Below are 17,929 nucleotides of genomic sequence, written 5' to 3'. Positions count from 1 at the left end.
GAAAATAAACCCCCTAAACTGGGCTGTGTGAATCAGCCTGAGCCATGGAATGGAAATTTGAAGTGCCATTCTACACAGAGTGACTCCAGTCTAAGATCATTGACTTCATTGGGGTTAGACTAGAATAAATTGTGCATAGGATTACACTGTTATAAACTTAACACAACCCTAGCGTAGTTCACAAACTCAGCCAACCACATCTTCTCCTCCTCCATCACAACCATACAACTCGGACAGGTCATTTGGTCAGGTAACTTGTGAACACATCTAACAGGTGCTTTTTTAAAAAAAAGTTTGCACTTCTGGGCTGCCTGAAAACAGGAAACCGAATCAAGATGCCAAATTTACTCCGGGAAACTAATTTTGCATTTCATGCCCAAAGGGTTCAATTAGTGAATGTCAAAGAAATGTTTGTGACCGCTCTGCTCAACTCTCACTGGGGTTACGAGTCGGTACAACAGGCAGGCAGATTGCTAGGGCGATTGTACTCCTGGGATACACATGCCTGGAAAAAAAGCATCAGCACCTGGTTGTCCCAGTACCACATCGCCACTTGCGTTCGTGCCGTTCCTGGACACTGGAAGGAGACAGGGTGGCTTACTTGAGAATAATAAATACACCAGTCTCGTGTGTGTGACTGGAGCTCCCTCTAGTGGTTTCATCATAAAATCCAGTTTTTTTCCCTTTACTGGAGAAGCATGCAGAGAAGCGTAGAGTCCTGCTGTGTCCTCCCACCCCCTAGTTCCTCCAGTTTAGAGGATCAGGTGAAAGGTGATGGGGAAAAGTGGCTGAGACCTTGGAGAGATGCTGCCAGGCACAGGAGAAAATACTAGGCTGACCAATCGTCTGACTAACCCTAGGGCAGCTACACGGGACCAGGAAGACAAAGTTCAGGAGGTAATTCCAGGTGGATAGCCATGTTGGTCTGCAGTGGAACAGCAAGATTCGAGGCCAAGAGCACCTTAAAAGCAAACACGATTTTCACAGTACAAGCTTTCGAGAGTACCTGACTTCATATCTGACTTTTAAAAGCTCATCCCCTGAAAATCTTGGCCTTTAAGGTGCTACTGGACTCAAATCTTAAAATTCGGGGGGCCTTACTCATCCTGAGGGCAATGCAGCAGGAGAAATCATATGATATGTTCTCATATGATAACTGGGCTTGGTCTGGTTGGCAGGAGGAGGGGGGCAGAGGAAATCTTGGGTGGGGGGAGCTCTTGGTAGTTCACCCCAGGACTTTGCCATCCTTTAGGAAGAGTTGCAGTGGGGTTTGCAGGTTTTTATGATGAACAGGAATTTGCAAAAAAAGAGAAGAGTTATTGATCGCTGGCACAAGTAGGGGGCCTTGCTTACAAATTCCCTTCATCATTTGAAGAATTCTCAAGGGACAGAAGTTTGTGAAGTTTTGCACTAGATTAAGGCTCACAATAAAATGAGAAGGGCCACACAGCTGGCCAAGCTTCACCGGGGCTGTGTGTTGTTTCTGGTTATTTTACAGACTCAGCAGTAAGAACCGCTTTGCTGATCCAGGTCAACCACTATCCAATCCCATGTTCTGCTTCCAGAGGCAACCCACCAGACCCTAAAAGCAGGGTCCCTCCTTTGCACTGGTCACATCTGTGGCCTGCAAAGCTGCCATGTTGGCACTGCCCTCTGGAAGATTCACAGGATGGTGGCGCATTGCTTGCAGCAAACCGCGCACGCGCACACCCCCCCCCCCCCCCAAGTGAACGACTAACAGCAGTGCAAACGGTCTGAAGGCACAAGAGCACTGGACAAATTTAGGCATCCAGTATGCCCTTTCTGCCCATCCAATCCCTGCAAGGCACATGCCCACCCGACAAGGACAATAGCAGGGAAAGGAAATGGAAAAAGCAGGACTGTCTCCACCATCCAGCCTGCCCGTCAAGATCTGCCTCTCAAGCCCTGCTCTCTATGCCCTGCCTTCAGAAGTGAGGCAGGTGATGATTAGGAGTAGGACGTTTTCTGTGGTGGCCCCTCGCCTTTGGAATGCCATCCTCTTTGAGGCTCACCTGGTGCCTACTTTACTTCCTTTTAGGTGCCAGGTCAAAACGCATCTTTGTACCCAGGCTTTTCGTTAGCACTTTGCACAATATTTCGATATTTTGTAGAATGTATTCTGCATCTGCTAGGCATGTCTCAGAAGTGCAGGCTGCACAAGGCACTGAATGCCTGGTGACCAGAAAAGGCACAGAGCCCATTGCTGGCTTAACGATTTCTCCAGGCATTGCCCACATCCATTCACCTCTCTCAGGTGCCCATAAGGACTAGAAACTAATTTTTTAAAAATATGAAAGTCAATATTGTTTGTGCCCAGTACAAAATTCTATACTTGTTCTGCAAAAGCAAAGAATGCAAGCCCGCCCCTGCTTCAGCCACTTTGCCTTCCCCCCTCTCCAGTTTCTAAAAAAGCTTTTCCTATTCTGATTTGCAGCAAGGGTCTTGCATGTCCTTGTCATATTTTGGTTTCATTCTTTTCTATCCAGTTCTTGTTCTTCCCAGATATTCCTCTGCAGATCTTTGCCCCACTGTATTCTACGCATGCAAAGACATGAATATCTGCCAGGTGCAAGCCTGCCATTTCAAATGTGGCTCTATGATTATATAGCAAAGAGGTCCAGTGGGAGAGGCAAACTCACCCTTTGGTTTCTCCAGCTGAGCTGTAGTCCCATTGCTGGTTGCAAAGTCAGTGTTTTGGGGGAGGCCACGAGGCCTGAACACAGAACTGGCCCCGGGGAAGTTGGCTTGGATGATCGGCTCTGTCTCATGATGAGCCTGCACACTGTTCCCAAGAAACACTTTCGAAATTATGAGCTTCCCTGTGAAAAGGGAAATCATAAAAGTGTCTTAATTACAATTTGAGAGTCCCAGTTCAGTGTCAGAAAGCAAGCCAAGCTATATACTTCTAAGACTAGTAGAAAACCTACTAAGAACTCAATTGCATTTCTACACACGGAGGCTTTGCCGCAACGGGCAAAAGTTCTATTCATGAACATTTAGAGCAACACTGATAATATTACCCTGCCTGTATGATTCGTCAAAATCCCCTTTGCTTCTGGCTTGTTTTTGCAAGTATTCAATTCTAGGGCATTCACAGATACTTAGGCTGTTTGATAGGAAAACGGCTTCTTCGCTGCCAGGTGCCTAAAAGAATCATAAAAAAAAAACTGAGCAATTTCATTAATTATACATTCCCAGAAGATTTAAATCTTAAGATTTAAAGAGGCAAATGAGTAAGTACGCAAGCACTTCTAAAAGAGGATGTACGGAGGAATGCCCGGGATACAGAAAAAGAACAATGGAAAGATCTGCAGTAGAAAGGCGATTCCTTTGAAGTAGTACCATTCTTGTGCACATCGCAATCCTGCAGAGATGCAAAAAAGTATGGAATATGCTGCTTGCTACACTAGATCACGCTGACTCACAGATCTGGTCAAAGATTTCCCACTGTCACATCTAGGTAAGCCTCGAGAATCAGTTTTTCCTTTAAAAAACAAGGGAAAGCGAGTCTGTAATCATTATGGCTATAAAAATATGAATGGAAGTTGTTATGACCTTTGCTTTCTTTGGGGTAGATTTTGCCTTTAATCTTCCCCTTACACCCTCTGGGTAGTTTGCTGCCACCAGGAATATATTATTCCAAAATATTTTATTTAAATTTTCCCTTTGGTAATGTGTTTAAGCGTCAGGCTCCTTCGTGGTTCTATGTGGCCCTGAGGATAGGAATGGGATATAGCAATGACAGCTACACTGGGATATAACAAAACAAAATAAACTTTTATTTAGTTAAGAAGCGTATTGGTTTCATTAAAGTAGTTCTCGGTTCTTAAAGTTACTTCAGTTACTCTCATTCACACAGATCTTTTCCAAGCCTTCACACACAGTTAGCCTCTTTCTCTAACTCAATATTTGTCTCATAGAAATGCTTAAAACTCCTCAGGCAGTACACAGCTAGCCTCTCTGACTCTTACTCACAGAAATATTAAACCTGCTCAGGCAGCACACAGCTGGCCTCCCTTTCCCTGACTGAGTGTCCTTTCACAAACATGCTCAGTTCAGGTTCCACACAGGTTATATTTCTCTCATAAAACACTTCAACATATTCAGGCAGCACACAGCTAGCCTGCTTTCTTCTGACTGAAAACCTTCTCTCTTCACTCTCAGAGCCAAGTTACAAGTCTTACACAGGTTGGACACTTGTCAGCTTCCCTCAAGTTTTGATGGGAAATGTAGGCGTCCTGGTTTTACAGCTTGGCTCTCCATTACAGCTGCAAGACCAGGATGCCTACATTTCCCATCAAAACTTGAGGGAAGCTGACAAGTGTCCAACCTGCGTCAGGCGTCACTTGTAGCTTGGCTCTCAGTCTCAAACTGCATTCACTCCGCCCACACTCTCAGTCATCAACCAATCATATCCCTCTCTTTCACCCCCCACTCTTCACCTATCTCACACCAAGCATGCGCACATTCACTTGAAATCATTACAGAAGTGCTTGCAAAAATTGCAGAAGCCAGGAGGTCTGGATTTCCCATGCTTCAGGGCTGGGCTTCAGTACCATGAACAGTCCCATACGCTTGCTGCAATCGGCAACACCAGGATAAAGTACGGTAAGCAACAGTTGTTTGCTCAGTCCGCACAATTATACAGATCTTAGCTATTCATGGCCTTGACCTGGATAGCCCAGGCAAGCCCGATTGCGTCAGATTTCAGAAGCTAAGCAGGGTTGGCCTTGGCTAGTAATTGGGTGTGAGACCTCCAAAAAAGATCAGGGTCGCAGAGGCAGGCAATGGCAAACCAGCTCTGTTCGTCTCTTGCCTTGAAAACCCCCAGCGGGGGGGGGGGGTGTGTGCCATAAGTCAGCCATGACTTGAGGGCACTTTCCAACACCACCACAGCTACTCATGAAAAAAATACAGCTTGCTTTGGTACAGAATTTTAAATGCTTTTAGAGCAGGATATACATGGGCCATGGTATTTCTATATAACGTGGCGTAGTCTTCCTAAGACTTCACCATTTCATAGTGGAGATGGGGGTTCACAATGCTCCCCCCATTAAAAAACTAACTCTTCCAGGCCCATGGAAATCTAGCATGTCAAGGTTTCCAGCTTAGCCTTAATCACGATATGCTTCTTTTCTACATGCGTGGAGCATTTTGGTTTTGTTATAATATGGGGGAGGGGCCATTCAAATCAAGAGATCCTCCCATCTGCCCTATAAAGCGGTACAAAATATTTCTGAATGTGTAGCTCACATCCATGCCAAAGTCACTAAGAGGTGATGTGGGGGAGAGTGCTTAAAAGTGGTCTCGGGCGAGAGGGAAAGATCCTGGCACATTGAAACATCCAGTCACCTTCTGGGTTTCCTGGAAGCCTTCCTCCAGGATTTGCATCATTTGTTTTTTCTTCAAAGGTACTTCGGGGTTTGATACATAGAAGAGGTATTCTAGCATCTTCCGGTAATCTCTGAAGGAGAGAAAGAAAAATAGGAGAAATCACTTCAGCAGTATGTACTTCGGGGTTCGATACATAGAAGAGGTATTCTAGCATCTTCCGGTAATCTCTGAAGGAGAGAAAGAAAAATAGGAGAAATCACTTCAATAGTATGTACTTCGGGGTTTGATACATAGAAGAGGTATTCTAGCATCTTCCAGTAATCTCTGAAGGAGAGAAAGAAAAATAGGAGAAATCACTTCAACAGTATAAGAACTGTCTCCCTGGAGAAGATGATAAGAAGTGTCCTGCCAGATGGGCATTCAGTTCCCAGCAGTGGCCAAACATGTTTTGAGAAAAACAACACCTATATACGCCTCCCTCAGCTCCTTGGAAGAAGGGCAGGATAAAAATGTGATTGATATAATAGACTCCCCCACCCCCAGGTTTTCGTGAGCTTCTGGTATTCAAAGATATACTACTTTTGAACATGGAAGATCCACTCTACCTTCACACCTAATAACTATTGATAGACCTATCGCCCCTCTGCCTGATTTAAGTAGGTGGCTCTCACCATACTGTGCGGTTTAAAAAGAAATAAAAACGGCCTTAGGAGGGAGTCAGTTTGAGAAAAGGAGCAATGTGTGTGGTGGGGGATAGTTGCATAACCCTTCTCCCGCCACACAGATTTTTGCCCCAGCTCCCCAGCTGCATTGTGGGGATAATAACAACACCGACTTTGTTCACCGCTCTGAAAGGGGCACTAATCTGTCTAGAAGCAAAGTATATAAGAGCACTGTTGTTGTTGTGGTGGTGGTGGTGGTGGTCGTGTAGATTCCTTGCATCTTTGCAAAGTTAAGCACCTGATCCAGTTTGTAGACCACGGGTGTCTTGCTCAATTGATTCTCCTCTGTGGAACTGCCACCCAGTGGGCCCCATCCTTCTAATCTTCACCCGTGGCTCTCCTGAGTTCCCATCTTATATTATTATATATTATAGTATATCCCTGCTGCAGATTTTAACAGATTGTGATATGTCCCCAGGCCTGACGCTCTTACTAATTTCGACTTCTTTGTGAATCCCTTTGCCCTTCCTTTTCCTGTCCCGATCTGATCATGGGTCTTCAAAATCTACATGAAACTGATGGGTGAAGTCACCCAGAGATTTTGGCTGGGTTGTCACCAACTTACAGATAACACTCAGCACTATCAGCAGCTCCCAGTTGATCCCAGGGAGGCTGTAGAAACCCTGAACCGGTGCTTGGAGGCAGTTCTGGAGTGAGTGCGAGCTAACAGAAGTTTAATCCCAACAAGATGAAAGTGCTACTGGTGAGCAGAAAGTCTGAACCGGGATTTAAGGTGTCAGTCATTCTGGATGGGGTTGCAGGCCCCTTGAAGGAATAGGTCTGCAGTCTGTCAGGCTATGGATGACAGGATACAGCAGATAGATCTCTGGACCACTGCAGCAAGACGCAAGTTCTTGGTCAAATGGCTTTTATTCAGAAATCAGATCAGTTCTATATACAGGTCCACAGGACTACTTAGAAGCAAGGTAGACATCTAAGCAGCATCAGTAGAAGTTGATAGGAATGACATCATGTGAGAGAAATTTCTCTTTTAACATGAAGATTGCTTCTCCCTGCCCCCAACCATAAACAAAACTTTGGCGCTCTCCTGGTGTGAGAACATTCCACATATTTGTGATATCTAGGAAGCAAGACATATCATAGTCTGGGAAGGAACACAAGGTCATAAACACTGGAAGCTGTTACAGTCCAACAGGTAAACACCTGTGAAAGCCTGAGAAAGAAATAGTTATGGCACTAGCAAAGTGATATTGAGTTACAGCAGGATGCATTTTGTTCAGTACAACAGAATCAAAATTGGCATGGATGGGGCTCAGACATGACACAGTCTGGTGGTGTTCTTGGACCCACTCCTACTGCCAGACCCAGTCCAAACTGTTTCCTAGACTTTTTTGTGTTCTGCTCAGAAAAAGGCTACATCTGCCACAGAATCGATCTTTACCTGGCTTTCCTGCGGTTCACACATACCCCGATGTTTTTTTCCCAACAGAGTCAAACCATGGCTTTTTTGGAAGTGCCGAATTTCTTCCGTGTGAGGCCTGGCTCTGATTGTGCCTCTCGCTCTCCCCTTTATCCCCCTGCACCCTGATTAGTTGAACAGCAACCAATCCAGTTTTTCCCCTTTTTAAAAAACTTGCAACTAAAGAGAAAAAAGTCTGCAACATGGTCAACGTAAAAATTCTGCAGATAGCCCTGAATCTCACTTGATATTTTAAAGTTTCCCTCTGTGCAAATGTTTTAGTCCACTCTTTTCTTGGTGATTTTAATTTTTTTTTTAAACAGCAAGGTTGCAACTCTGCTATGTTGCAATATTGGTGCCTTAAAACAAACAAATCCTCAGCAGATCAGCTGATGAAACTGATGTCCTCAACTGATCAGCTAATGAAACTGACCAGTTTCAATAACTGACAAATTGCCATGTTCCCCAGAAAGCCTGCAGCAGAAATGGGGCATTTTTCTAGTGCAGAAAAAATGAACAGACACCATGTTGGCTCTATCCCTTCAAGTGTGGATTTACATTGGCCCAAAGGGAATCACCAGAGAATCACACTAAAATAATTCCCCCTCCCCTCAAATAGAAAGAAATCACTCTCAAACCACTCTCCTCCAGGTGCAGTCATCAGATCCAGTCAAGTCCAGGTCCATTTTGCTTGCAAAATGCCACCTCTGGCAGCCTAGAAAGCCCCACTAGCAGTGGAAGCACTGTTTCCTCTTGGTGTTCCTTAGGAACGGCAAAGGAAAGACTGCTTCTGCGCTACCCGAAGCTTAACAAAGCATTTCGAATCACTTCAGGAAGCTTTGCTTCGGCATTCCCGAATCGCTTCAGCAATGCTGAGACTGATTCGGGAATGCTAAAACATCCTGAATTGGGCCCGATCCAGGTTAAAAACCCAGATCCGTAACTCAAAGCACACATCCCTAGATTTGATCCTTGCAGATGAAATATCCAGAAAACCCAGTGTAAGTATGATTGCGGAAAACACCACTCGCTCACTTACATGGAATCATTCAAATCTTCTTCCTCCATGAAGTCCTGGAACTTCTCCTCGAATTTCAGCCTCAAAATCCGGTTGTGTACCCTGATGACGCGGTTAACTTTCACACCTGTAATACCATATGATTTGAAGTCCAAGGCACAAAACCGGGATAAGATTAAGTCATAGCAGGAATTAAACCTGTGGGCCATGAGAAACAGAGAACATGGAGTCAGTAACATAAGGGTTTCTGGTCTTTTGAGAAGGTGAAAAAGAAATCACATGCTGCAATTGACATTCAGGAGTTATCCTTTCCTTTTGTCATTCAGTATTGTCTGGAAAATTCTGCCTTCATATGTCGAAAACATTTGAAACTGGGCAGAAAGTCCATCCCATCAGTTGGTGGCTAGACAAGTAGGTACATATGGTTCAGCTCCAAGAATGCACATCTTCTGTTCATTCAGATCTGCACAACTCACCAAATCAAATACAGCCTGATATTCACCCATTACCTCGTTTTTGTAGTGCCTGATGGGCAAGAAGAATAGGACCTTGACTGAATCCATCATGAGTGAACAAACAATAGTGAGCTGTGTTTATTTTATTTATTTATTTTATTCGATTTATATTCTGCCCTCCCTGCATCAGCAGGCTTAAGGCGGATTGTTCACCTTGGTGGATTCAAAGTTGGTACAGTCAGCTGTAGGCTCATGCTTTTTTTCCAAAAGCAATGAAGCTGTCTAAGAACCAGGGCTGGCACCAGTGTTTCTGGCACCTGAGGTAGCTTCAGGGGTGTTGGCGCACACGCACGGACACAGACTGTGTGATGTCACTGCATGTGACGTCATCACACAGGGCTGGGACAGCGCACAGGTGGCCTCCCAGCCCTCTGGTTCAGTTGCCCCTTGCCACCCTGGCAGCCTGCTGCATCTGGCTCGCAGCTGTGTGCGGCAGTGGTCGTGGCAGCACAGAGCAACTGAGCAGGAGGGCTGGGAGGCTGTGTGCGGCGGTGGTGGTGGCAGCACAGAGCAACTGAGCAGGAGGGCTGGGAGGCTGCCTGCTCAGCTGCCCCATGCTGCTGCCACCAGCACGTGCTCCTGGCCGAGCACAGCAGCTGCGGGCCAGGCACAGCAGGCAGCCAGGGCAGTGCACGTGCATCCTCCCAGCCCTCTGGTTCAGTTGCTCTGTGTGCCGCCCCGGCCACATGCCACACCTGGCCCGCTGCTGTGTGCCAGCAGCAGCGGCGGCAGCAGCAGCAGCACAGAGCAACTGGGAGGCTGCCCGCTCAGTTGCCCTGCGCTGCCGCCGCCAGCACGCGTTCCTGGCTGGGCGCAGCAGCATTGGGCAATTGAGCTCCGTGGTGCGTGCTCCTGCCCCCGGCGCCCCCTCCAGCACCTTAGTGCTCAAGGTGGCTGCTGGCCTAGCCTCAATGGGCGCGCCAAGGGTGTCTTTTAACAGCTTTGACTGGTTAGCCAGCTGCAGCCTTTCCTGGATAAAAAAGATCTGGCCACCGTAGTACGTGCCTTGGTTACATCTAGATTAGATAACTGCAATGTGCTCTACGTGGGGCTGCCCTTGAGAAATGTTCATAAACTTCAATTGGTGCAGAATGCTGCATCTAGGATGTTGACTTGAGTGGGTCACAGGGAACACGTAACTCCAGTCTTGGCTCATCTGCATTGGCTCCCAATCTGATTCAAGGTGCAGGAGTAGACTTTTAAATACCTATATGGTTTGGGACCTACATACCTGAAGGACCACCTACTCCCTTACGAACCCACCCAACCATTGTGGTCATCTTCAGAGGTTTCAAGTATCCCCATCCTCTGAGATTAGACAGATGGTAACCCCGGAAAAGGCATAAGAACATAAGAGAAGCCATGTTGGATCAGGCCAATGGCCCATCCAGTCCAACACTCTGTGTCACACAGTGGCCAAAAAAACAATACAGGTGTCATCAGGAGATCTGCCAGTGGGGAAGGGACACTAGAAACCCTCCCACAGATTGCGCCCCCCCCAAACACCAAGAATACAGAGCAGCACTGCCCTAGACAGAGAGTTCAATCTATACCTTGTGGCTAATAGCCACTGATGGACCTCTGCTCCATATGTTTATACAATCCCCTCTTGAAGCTGTCAACGCTTGAAGCTGCCACCACCTCCTGAGGCAGTGAATTCCATGTGTTAATCACCCTTTGGGTGAAGTACTTCCTTTTATCCATTCTAACCTGACTGCTCAGCAATTTCATTGAGTGCCCACGAGTTCTTGTATTGTGAGAAAGGGAGAAATATACTTCTTTCTCTACCTTCTCTATCCCATGCATAATCTTGTAAACCTCTATCATGTCACCCCTCAGTCATTGTTTCTCCAAGCTAAAGAGCTCCAAGCACTTTAACCTTTCTTCATAGGGGTAGTGTTCCATCCCATTCTAGTTGCCCTTTTCTGCACTTTTTCCAGTGCTATATCTTTTTTTGAGGTGTGGTGACCAGAACTGTACACAGTATTCCAAATGAGGCCGTACCATTGATTTATACAGGGGCATTACGATACTAGCTGATTTGTTTTCAATTCCCTTCCTAATAATCCCCAGCATCGCATTGGCCTTTGTGGAGAAACACCCTTGTAATTTCTGGAGTTAGCTTTCTATGGGCTGCAGAGGGGAGGGGCGAGTTCTGGAGTGGAATGCGATTGGAGGGAGAGCGAGTCAGTTGATGGAGGGAGTTGGAAGTTGGCAGTTGGTGGCTGAAGGGAGTGGAGGGAGAGATGGCTCTGAGGGGAGAGGTAGATCTAATGTAACCCCAGGTACCAAAGGATTGGGCCTGCCCTACACAACATCTAATTAGGGCATGAGGGACATAGAGTAGGGGGTTCTGTTTCTGTTTTATTATTTGAGCGGGGTCTACCAGTGGGAGGAAAGGCCCCGTTTCACCACAGCCTTTTTTATTACATGCTCGGGCATGGCACCAAAACTCTGGATCTCTCTCCTCAGGGAAATTCACCTGTCCTTTCAGTACCCCTCTTCTGCCAACAGGTGAAGAATTTTTATTTCACTTGGTGTTTCCTCGGTGATCCTTCTTCCCTTACCAATCTTTTCACTGTTGTTATCATTTGTATAGATTTTAAGTTCTGGCTTTAAATTGTATTAATAATGCATTTACATGTTGGTTGTAAAGGCTTTTAAGATAAGATTTTAATCTGCATGTTTTAATTGGTTAGCTGACTTGGTGACCATGTGAGGGAAGAAATGAGGGTAAAAATCCTGTAAATAAATAAAACAAATAAAATGATAAATAAATAAATAACATCATTGCAGCCATGAGGTAAAATGTTAAGCCACCGAAAGATTACAAATCAGATACACAACACTCTGTAACAAGATGTCAACCTGCTGCCGATTGAAACCTCTCAAAAAGATTTACCAGGGATCACTCGGTGAACCCTCTTCGAAGCGTGTGTTTCCCACTGTCTCCAGTTCTGTCAGCAAAAACTGCACAGCCAGATTACTGGTTTTCTTCTTCTTCTTGACTTCCAGTTGATAAATCACTTCAACTCTGCAAAAGAACCAATGGAATGTGTGTCAGTGCAAAGCCCACAGTACAAACATTCAAAGAAAATGGCACTCAATCCAAAAGGCCACATAGGAAGTTCTGTGCATTCAGCATCGGAGTCAGAGTGACATTGCTTGTGCTGGGAGCTCTTTCATTATGTCTCCCCTTCCTGAAACTACAGCAGTTTATATTTTGGCTTCTGCACAATATAACTGTACATCCATCAACCTTTCATGTTTCTTCCAGTTTCATAGCATGCTTCCCCAAGCCTGCTTTAGTATGATTTTCCCTGGGCCCAGGAAAGCATGAATAGGAAGGTACAGATTTCTACAACTCCCTGCCCATTCTGGGTGCAGCATCCAGCACCATTTCCACCCCTTTCACCCTCAGTGAGCTTTTCTATTTTCTGTTTTATTATTTTTAGCAAACGTATCTCTACAGAATGCTCCAATGATATACCGAATACTAATAATTAAAAAAAAGAAGACGTACAAATCTTGCCAGAGGCTGGGGGCAAAGTGAAATGGCAGGCAGCAGAGGAAAGGCCAGAGAAAAAACTCCTTTGTGTTTTCAGCAGCAACGAGGGAAAGGGGGCATCCTCTCCAGCATGGATGCAACCAGAACTCCACCCATCCCTTCCCCATTCCAGAGTCATATACTGGGTGGGGGGGAGTGTTATGAGGAAGGTAGCTTGCAAAATGGAGGCCTGCTCTCTCTGGGTCTTATTACACATTATGCAGCCCTCATGTCTGCCTTATCCTGCAGCTGGCTTCCTGGTTTTAAAAACTGAATAATGAGTGATCCAATATAACCAACTCATATTTGTCTGCAACTGAAGGCCAAGTTAATGACACGGCCAATGAATGCTGAGTCATGCATGTGCAACCAGACTCACAATCAGAGCCAAGCTACAAGTGACACCTGACACAGGTTGGACACTTGTCAGTTTGCCTCAAGTTTCGGTGGGAAATGTAGGCGTCCTGGTTTTACAGCCCGGCTCTCCATTTAATTGAAGTTTACAGAAACCCACACACACACACACACACACACACAGAGCGGAGGGGAAGGGGGGCGCCTGGCGAGAGCCAGATGCCTGTAATCCCCTCCCGACCACATGTTCTCCCTCCCATAGACTGCCACTCTGTAAACTTCAATTAAATGGAGAGTACATTGTGGGAACTCGCCTTACAAAAGCATTTGTTTGCTCAGAGCCAAGCTACAAGTGACGCCTTACACAGGTTGGACACTTGTCAGCTTACCTCAAGTTTTGATGGGAAATGTAGGCATCCTGGTTTTACAGCTTGGCTCGCCTGTTTTCCACAGACCCCATGAACTTTTTGCCAGTCCATTTATCTGTGGTCCATTAAAGCCTCCCTGCTTCACCGGCAAGGGGGAGTTTAGAGCGCTCTCGGTGCCGCTGGCAAGTGACACTGGGAGCGCTTTAGCATTTAAATCCCCCTTGCTCCAGCTGACTGGCAGCCCGCCATTCAGCTGCAGCAAGGGAGGGTTTAAAGCACTCCCGCACTGGCCCAGACCGATTAACTGGTTGGTTCACGAACTGGCGTTGGACCGTGAAAAGTTGGTGGTCCGTGGTCCGTGAAACGCCATGGACCATGGACCCACGGCCTCTGGGCTTTTCCTGGTCCATGCCCACCTCTAGTCTTTATATATCTCTATATCAAACTAGGATCTGGGAGATCTAAGTTCCAATCTCCATTCTACCATGGAAGCTCATTGGGTGAACTTGAGCCATTCACGTATTCTCAGTCTAACCTACCTTGGAGGGTTGTTTTTGAGTATAAATGGAGGGGAATGATGGAAGCCACTCTGGGTACCCATTGGGGAGAAAAACGGGATATAAATGACATAAAATAAAAAAATAAATATAAATATGGTTTCAATGAAATAGTCTTTTGGCAAGCAATTTCCTTATCAGCAGGAGGAAATGATATGGAAAACAGGCCCTGGCTCGTCAGCATCTCCATGCGAGTACACAAGGATGCCATGACACCTCTGTTCCGTCCGCCTATCTTAGAGCCTCGCTACAAGTGACATCTTTCACGCGAAGGGCGCTTGATCATTTTCGCAAGTCTTTCTGGGTACTGAAGTCCCTCTCCCACACCCCTTTTCCTTCTGTTCCTTCCCCTCTCTGTTAGCACAGCTGCCTGAAGAGACGGAGAAAGCCTACGACAGCAGCTTTTGCAAATCGTCTTGCTGGGTGGTGGGGAATGCGGTACAGAAAGCTGACATGTTGGTGAAGTCCTCCCCTCTCTGTTAGAACTGTTAGGATCGCTGCCTTAAAAGTCAGAGAAAGCCTGCGTTTGCAAATCGTTTCTCTAGTCACAAGCCTGCTCTCAATGATCTTTGGGGGCGGGCAGCTGCAACTTTGCTAATCGTCTTGCTTGGGGAGGGGGGGGAATACTCTAGAGAAAGCTAAGAAAGTTGCAGCTGCCCGCCCCCAAAGATCATTGAGAGCAGGCTTGCGACTGGAGAAACGATTTGCAAACGCAGGCTTTCTCTGACCTTTAAGGCAGCGATCCTAACAGTTCTAACAGAGAGGGGAGGACTTCACCGACATGTCAGCTTTCTCTAGAGCATTCCCCACCCCCCAGCAAGACGATTTGCAAAAGCTTTCTCCGTCTCTTCAGGCAGCCGTGCTAACAGAGAGGGGAAGGAACAGAAGGAAAAGGGGTGTGGGAGAGGGACTTCAGTACCCAGAAAGACTTGCGAAAATGATCAAGTGCCCTTCGCGTGAAAGATGTCACTTGTAGCGAGGCTCTTACAGGGCCATAAAAGAGACACGAGTGGATGGGAACCACATCTATTATGCAATGAGACACTCCCATCTTCAGCCCTGGTACAACCCCAAGCCTAAGTAACATAGCCCGAAGTGCCTAGCCCGCTCACTGTTAGCCCGCAGCCCTTGTATGTTTCACAGGAAGCACGTACTCCTCTAGTTTTTTGTTCCAGAAGGTTATTCTTTTTTTGAGGCACTCTAATTTATGTAGGAACTGCTGCTCTGTACTGAATTCCTTGGAGGCTTCATTGATGCTTTCGCTGTCCCAGTCTGACTTTTCATCATCAAAGGTCCTGGGTACTCTCATGCGTAGTTTGCTGGAGGCCTGCAGGTCCTCCAGTTCACGTTCCAGCTGTTGAACGAAACGGCCAACACATCAGAAGTCAGTACATTAAAGGACAGCTCGTGAAGCAGCTAAAACGGTAAGAAGAGCCTTGCTGGACCAGACCGGTGGTCCATCCATTCCTGCATCCTGTCTCACGCTGTGGCCAATCAGTTACTCTGGAGGGCCGACAACAGGGCATAGAGGCCGAGGGCTTCCACAATGCTGCCTCCAGCGTCCTGTTCTCAAGCTCTGGAAAGCTGACCAGCAGGGACTGAAGGTAACCCTCCAGTTTTTCTCCTATGGCAACTGGTATTAAGAGATACGCTGCCTCTGATTAAGAAGCTTCCATTTAGCTATCCGGCCAACAGCCACTGAAGGAACCATCCTCTCTGAATTTGCCTAATCCCCTAAACCAGTGGCCATCGCTGCATCCTGTGCTAACGAACTCCAGAAGTTAATTACGGCTTGTCTGAAGCAGTCCTTTCTTTGATCTATCCTGATTTTTGGGGTGATTTTATATTACTGCATCATAAGAAAGGAGAAGGGGAAAAAATGTATCTGTTCGTGACTGTCACACTACTCACAATTTTTGGAGCAACCATAATTTTCCCCATTAGATTTCTTTTTTTAAAACTAACTTTCCCAGAACTCTTCCGTCTTTCCTCCTAGGGAAGATGTTCCAACTCTCTGACGGTTTTGGTTGTACTTTGTTTGCATCCTTTTTGAAAGGGAGCAACCAGAGCAGTATCATAGTATTCCAAACACAGCGACCCTCTGGACCTATAGGAAGGCATTCCAACACTGGCTGTCTTACTTATTTTCAAACCCTTTCCCAATAATCTCAGCATGGAACTTTCTCGTCGATGCCGCATGCTAATCACCTAAGCTGAAATCCTAAGCTCTTTGAGACATATGGTAAGACCACTTTCTCTAGGATGGTGCTGAGTTGGAGGGGAAATGCAGTACATTTGCTCAAATCTTGCTCAGTTTAGCTGGGCAACTTTTGTTACCATGCCAATAATCTTCAGAACAGGTTGCATCATAAATCTCAATAAACTGACGTAATAAATACAAAGCACAAATAAATACAAACTTGAACTATCCAGTAAGGTTTGAATCACTTTGCTCTCTCGTGGCTTTGAAAATCCTACAGTTCTGTAGTCCTAAACCCTTTGTATTCCTCTCCTTCACCCACACCATTCAACTGTTGGATCATCATATCTGCAAAGAAGTCACAGGCTCCATCCCCCAGTGGGATACCTGGAACCCTAATAATGGATAATGTGTGTGGGAACAGCTACCAATATGCAAAGCTGCTTTATACCAACTCATGTTCACCTAGATCAATAAAACAAAAATTTGGTAGCACCAAAAGACTGATAACACTTAGTACACTACTACAACAAGCTCACAAAAGCTCATATTGAAATAAAATGTTGCTAGTCTTTAAGGTGGGAGGGAAGGGAAGACTCGATCTTATCAGATCTCAGAAGCTAAGCAGGGTCAGTACTTGGATGGGAGACTACCAAGAAAGACTCTGTAGAGGAAGGCAATGGCAAACCACCTTCTCACTTGCCTTGAAAGCCCTGGTAGGGGTCGCTATAAGTCTGTTGTGACTTGAAGGCATTTTATACACATACAATCTTTAAGGGGCCACTGGGATTTTGTTTTCTTTTTCAAGAACAGACTAACACATCTTTGCCACCACCTAGATCAGTGAGGTCTTCTTCAACCGGCAACAGCTCTCCAAAATCTCAGGCCAGGAAAGATCTTTCTCGCTACTTGCAATCTGCCATCTGTTACCTGGAGATGCCATAGATTGAATCTGGGACCTTCAGATGCTCTACCAATGAGCCACAGCCCCACTAGGAACAGCAGGAGACAGAAATTCAAGCCAGTTGTGTCTAGAAGAACCTGCAGGGTCAAGCTTCAACCTGATTTCAGCCGATTGGAACTTGGAACCGCTCAGCTTACATGTTTGATGTTGCAGCTGAAATGCTTGATTCGCTCTTCAGGCAGCTTCTGCAGCTTGCATTTCCTCTCTCTTAGCTTATCGAGCTCTTCCTCGAGCAGTCGCTGAGCACTCTTGATGCGCATGTTGTAATACATCACCTTTTTCATCACGGTGGCCTTCCAGGGCAAAGGAAAACCAAAGGAGAAAGCCAAAGGTAAACAGTCATTATTTGAGATTTCATGACAATTATGAAATATTATTCCTTTTCAAAAAATGTTTTAAAAATATTAGCTTAGATTCTAACTTTGTCAATTATTTATTTATAAAATGTATATGCAGCCTGTCCAGACACCCTCTCAAGGTGGCTTACAAATAATAAAACAAAACCTTGAAAGTGCAAACATTAAAAAGCAGGCCAACACCACTAAAATAAACCACAAGTGGAAGAAATTTCCATCTGTGGCAAAAAGGGTGTGGTGTGCATAAGATGCAGTCAAGTGTTAGCGGACTTATAGAGACCCCCCCCCCAATGGAGTTTTCAAGGCATGAGACTACAGAGGTGGTCTGCCACTGCCTGCCTCTGTATAGTGACCCTGGACTTCCTTGGTGGTTTCCCAATCAATTACTAGCCAGAGTCGACCCTGATTAGCTCCTGAGATCTGACGAGATTGGGCTAGCCTGGGCCATCCAGATCAGGGCAAGAAGGTGGTTAACTTCCCTCCCTTTCGTTGCCACTTTCTTCCCTGGGGTCCGATGGACCCCCCCCCAACCAGGGCACAATGGGGGGGGGTG

The 17,929-nt window shown here is 46.1% G+C and overlaps 1 protein-coding gene across 1 annotated transcript in view; it reads right to left on the bottom strand.

The window, feature by feature from the left end:
* The window catches only part of LRRC9 (leucine rich repeat containing 9), a 77,096-nt gene that overhangs the window by 50,445 nt on the left and 8,722 nt on the right, over positions 1–17,929 (bottom strand). Inside the window, exons 7-13 of the mRNA XM_054971950.1 lie at positions 17,158–17,313; positions 15,011–15,210; positions 11,933–12,064; positions 8,537–8,713; positions 5,374–5,485; positions 3,042–3,165; positions 2,730–2,840 (exon numbers count right to left, since the gene is read on the bottom strand). Coding sequence (XP_054827925.1) covers positions 2,730–2,840; positions 3,042–3,165; positions 5,374–5,485; positions 8,537–8,713; positions 11,933–12,064; positions 15,011–15,210; positions 17,158–17,313 — 1,012 coding nt within the window. The remainder of the gene's footprint in view (positions 1–2,729; positions 2,841–3,041; positions 3,166–5,373; positions 5,486–8,536; positions 8,714–11,932; positions 12,065–15,010; positions 15,211–17,157; positions 17,314–17,929) is intronic.

The sequence above is a fragment of the Eublepharis macularius genome, chromosome 2 (genome assembly GCF_028583425.1).
Source record: "Eublepharis macularius isolate TG4126 chromosome 2, MPM_Emac_v1.0, whole genome shotgun sequence".
Lineage (NCBI taxonomy): Eukaryota > Metazoa > Chordata > Lepidosauria > Squamata > Eublepharidae > Eublepharis > Eublepharis macularius.
This window is presented reverse-complemented; position numbering and strand designations above follow the sequence as displayed.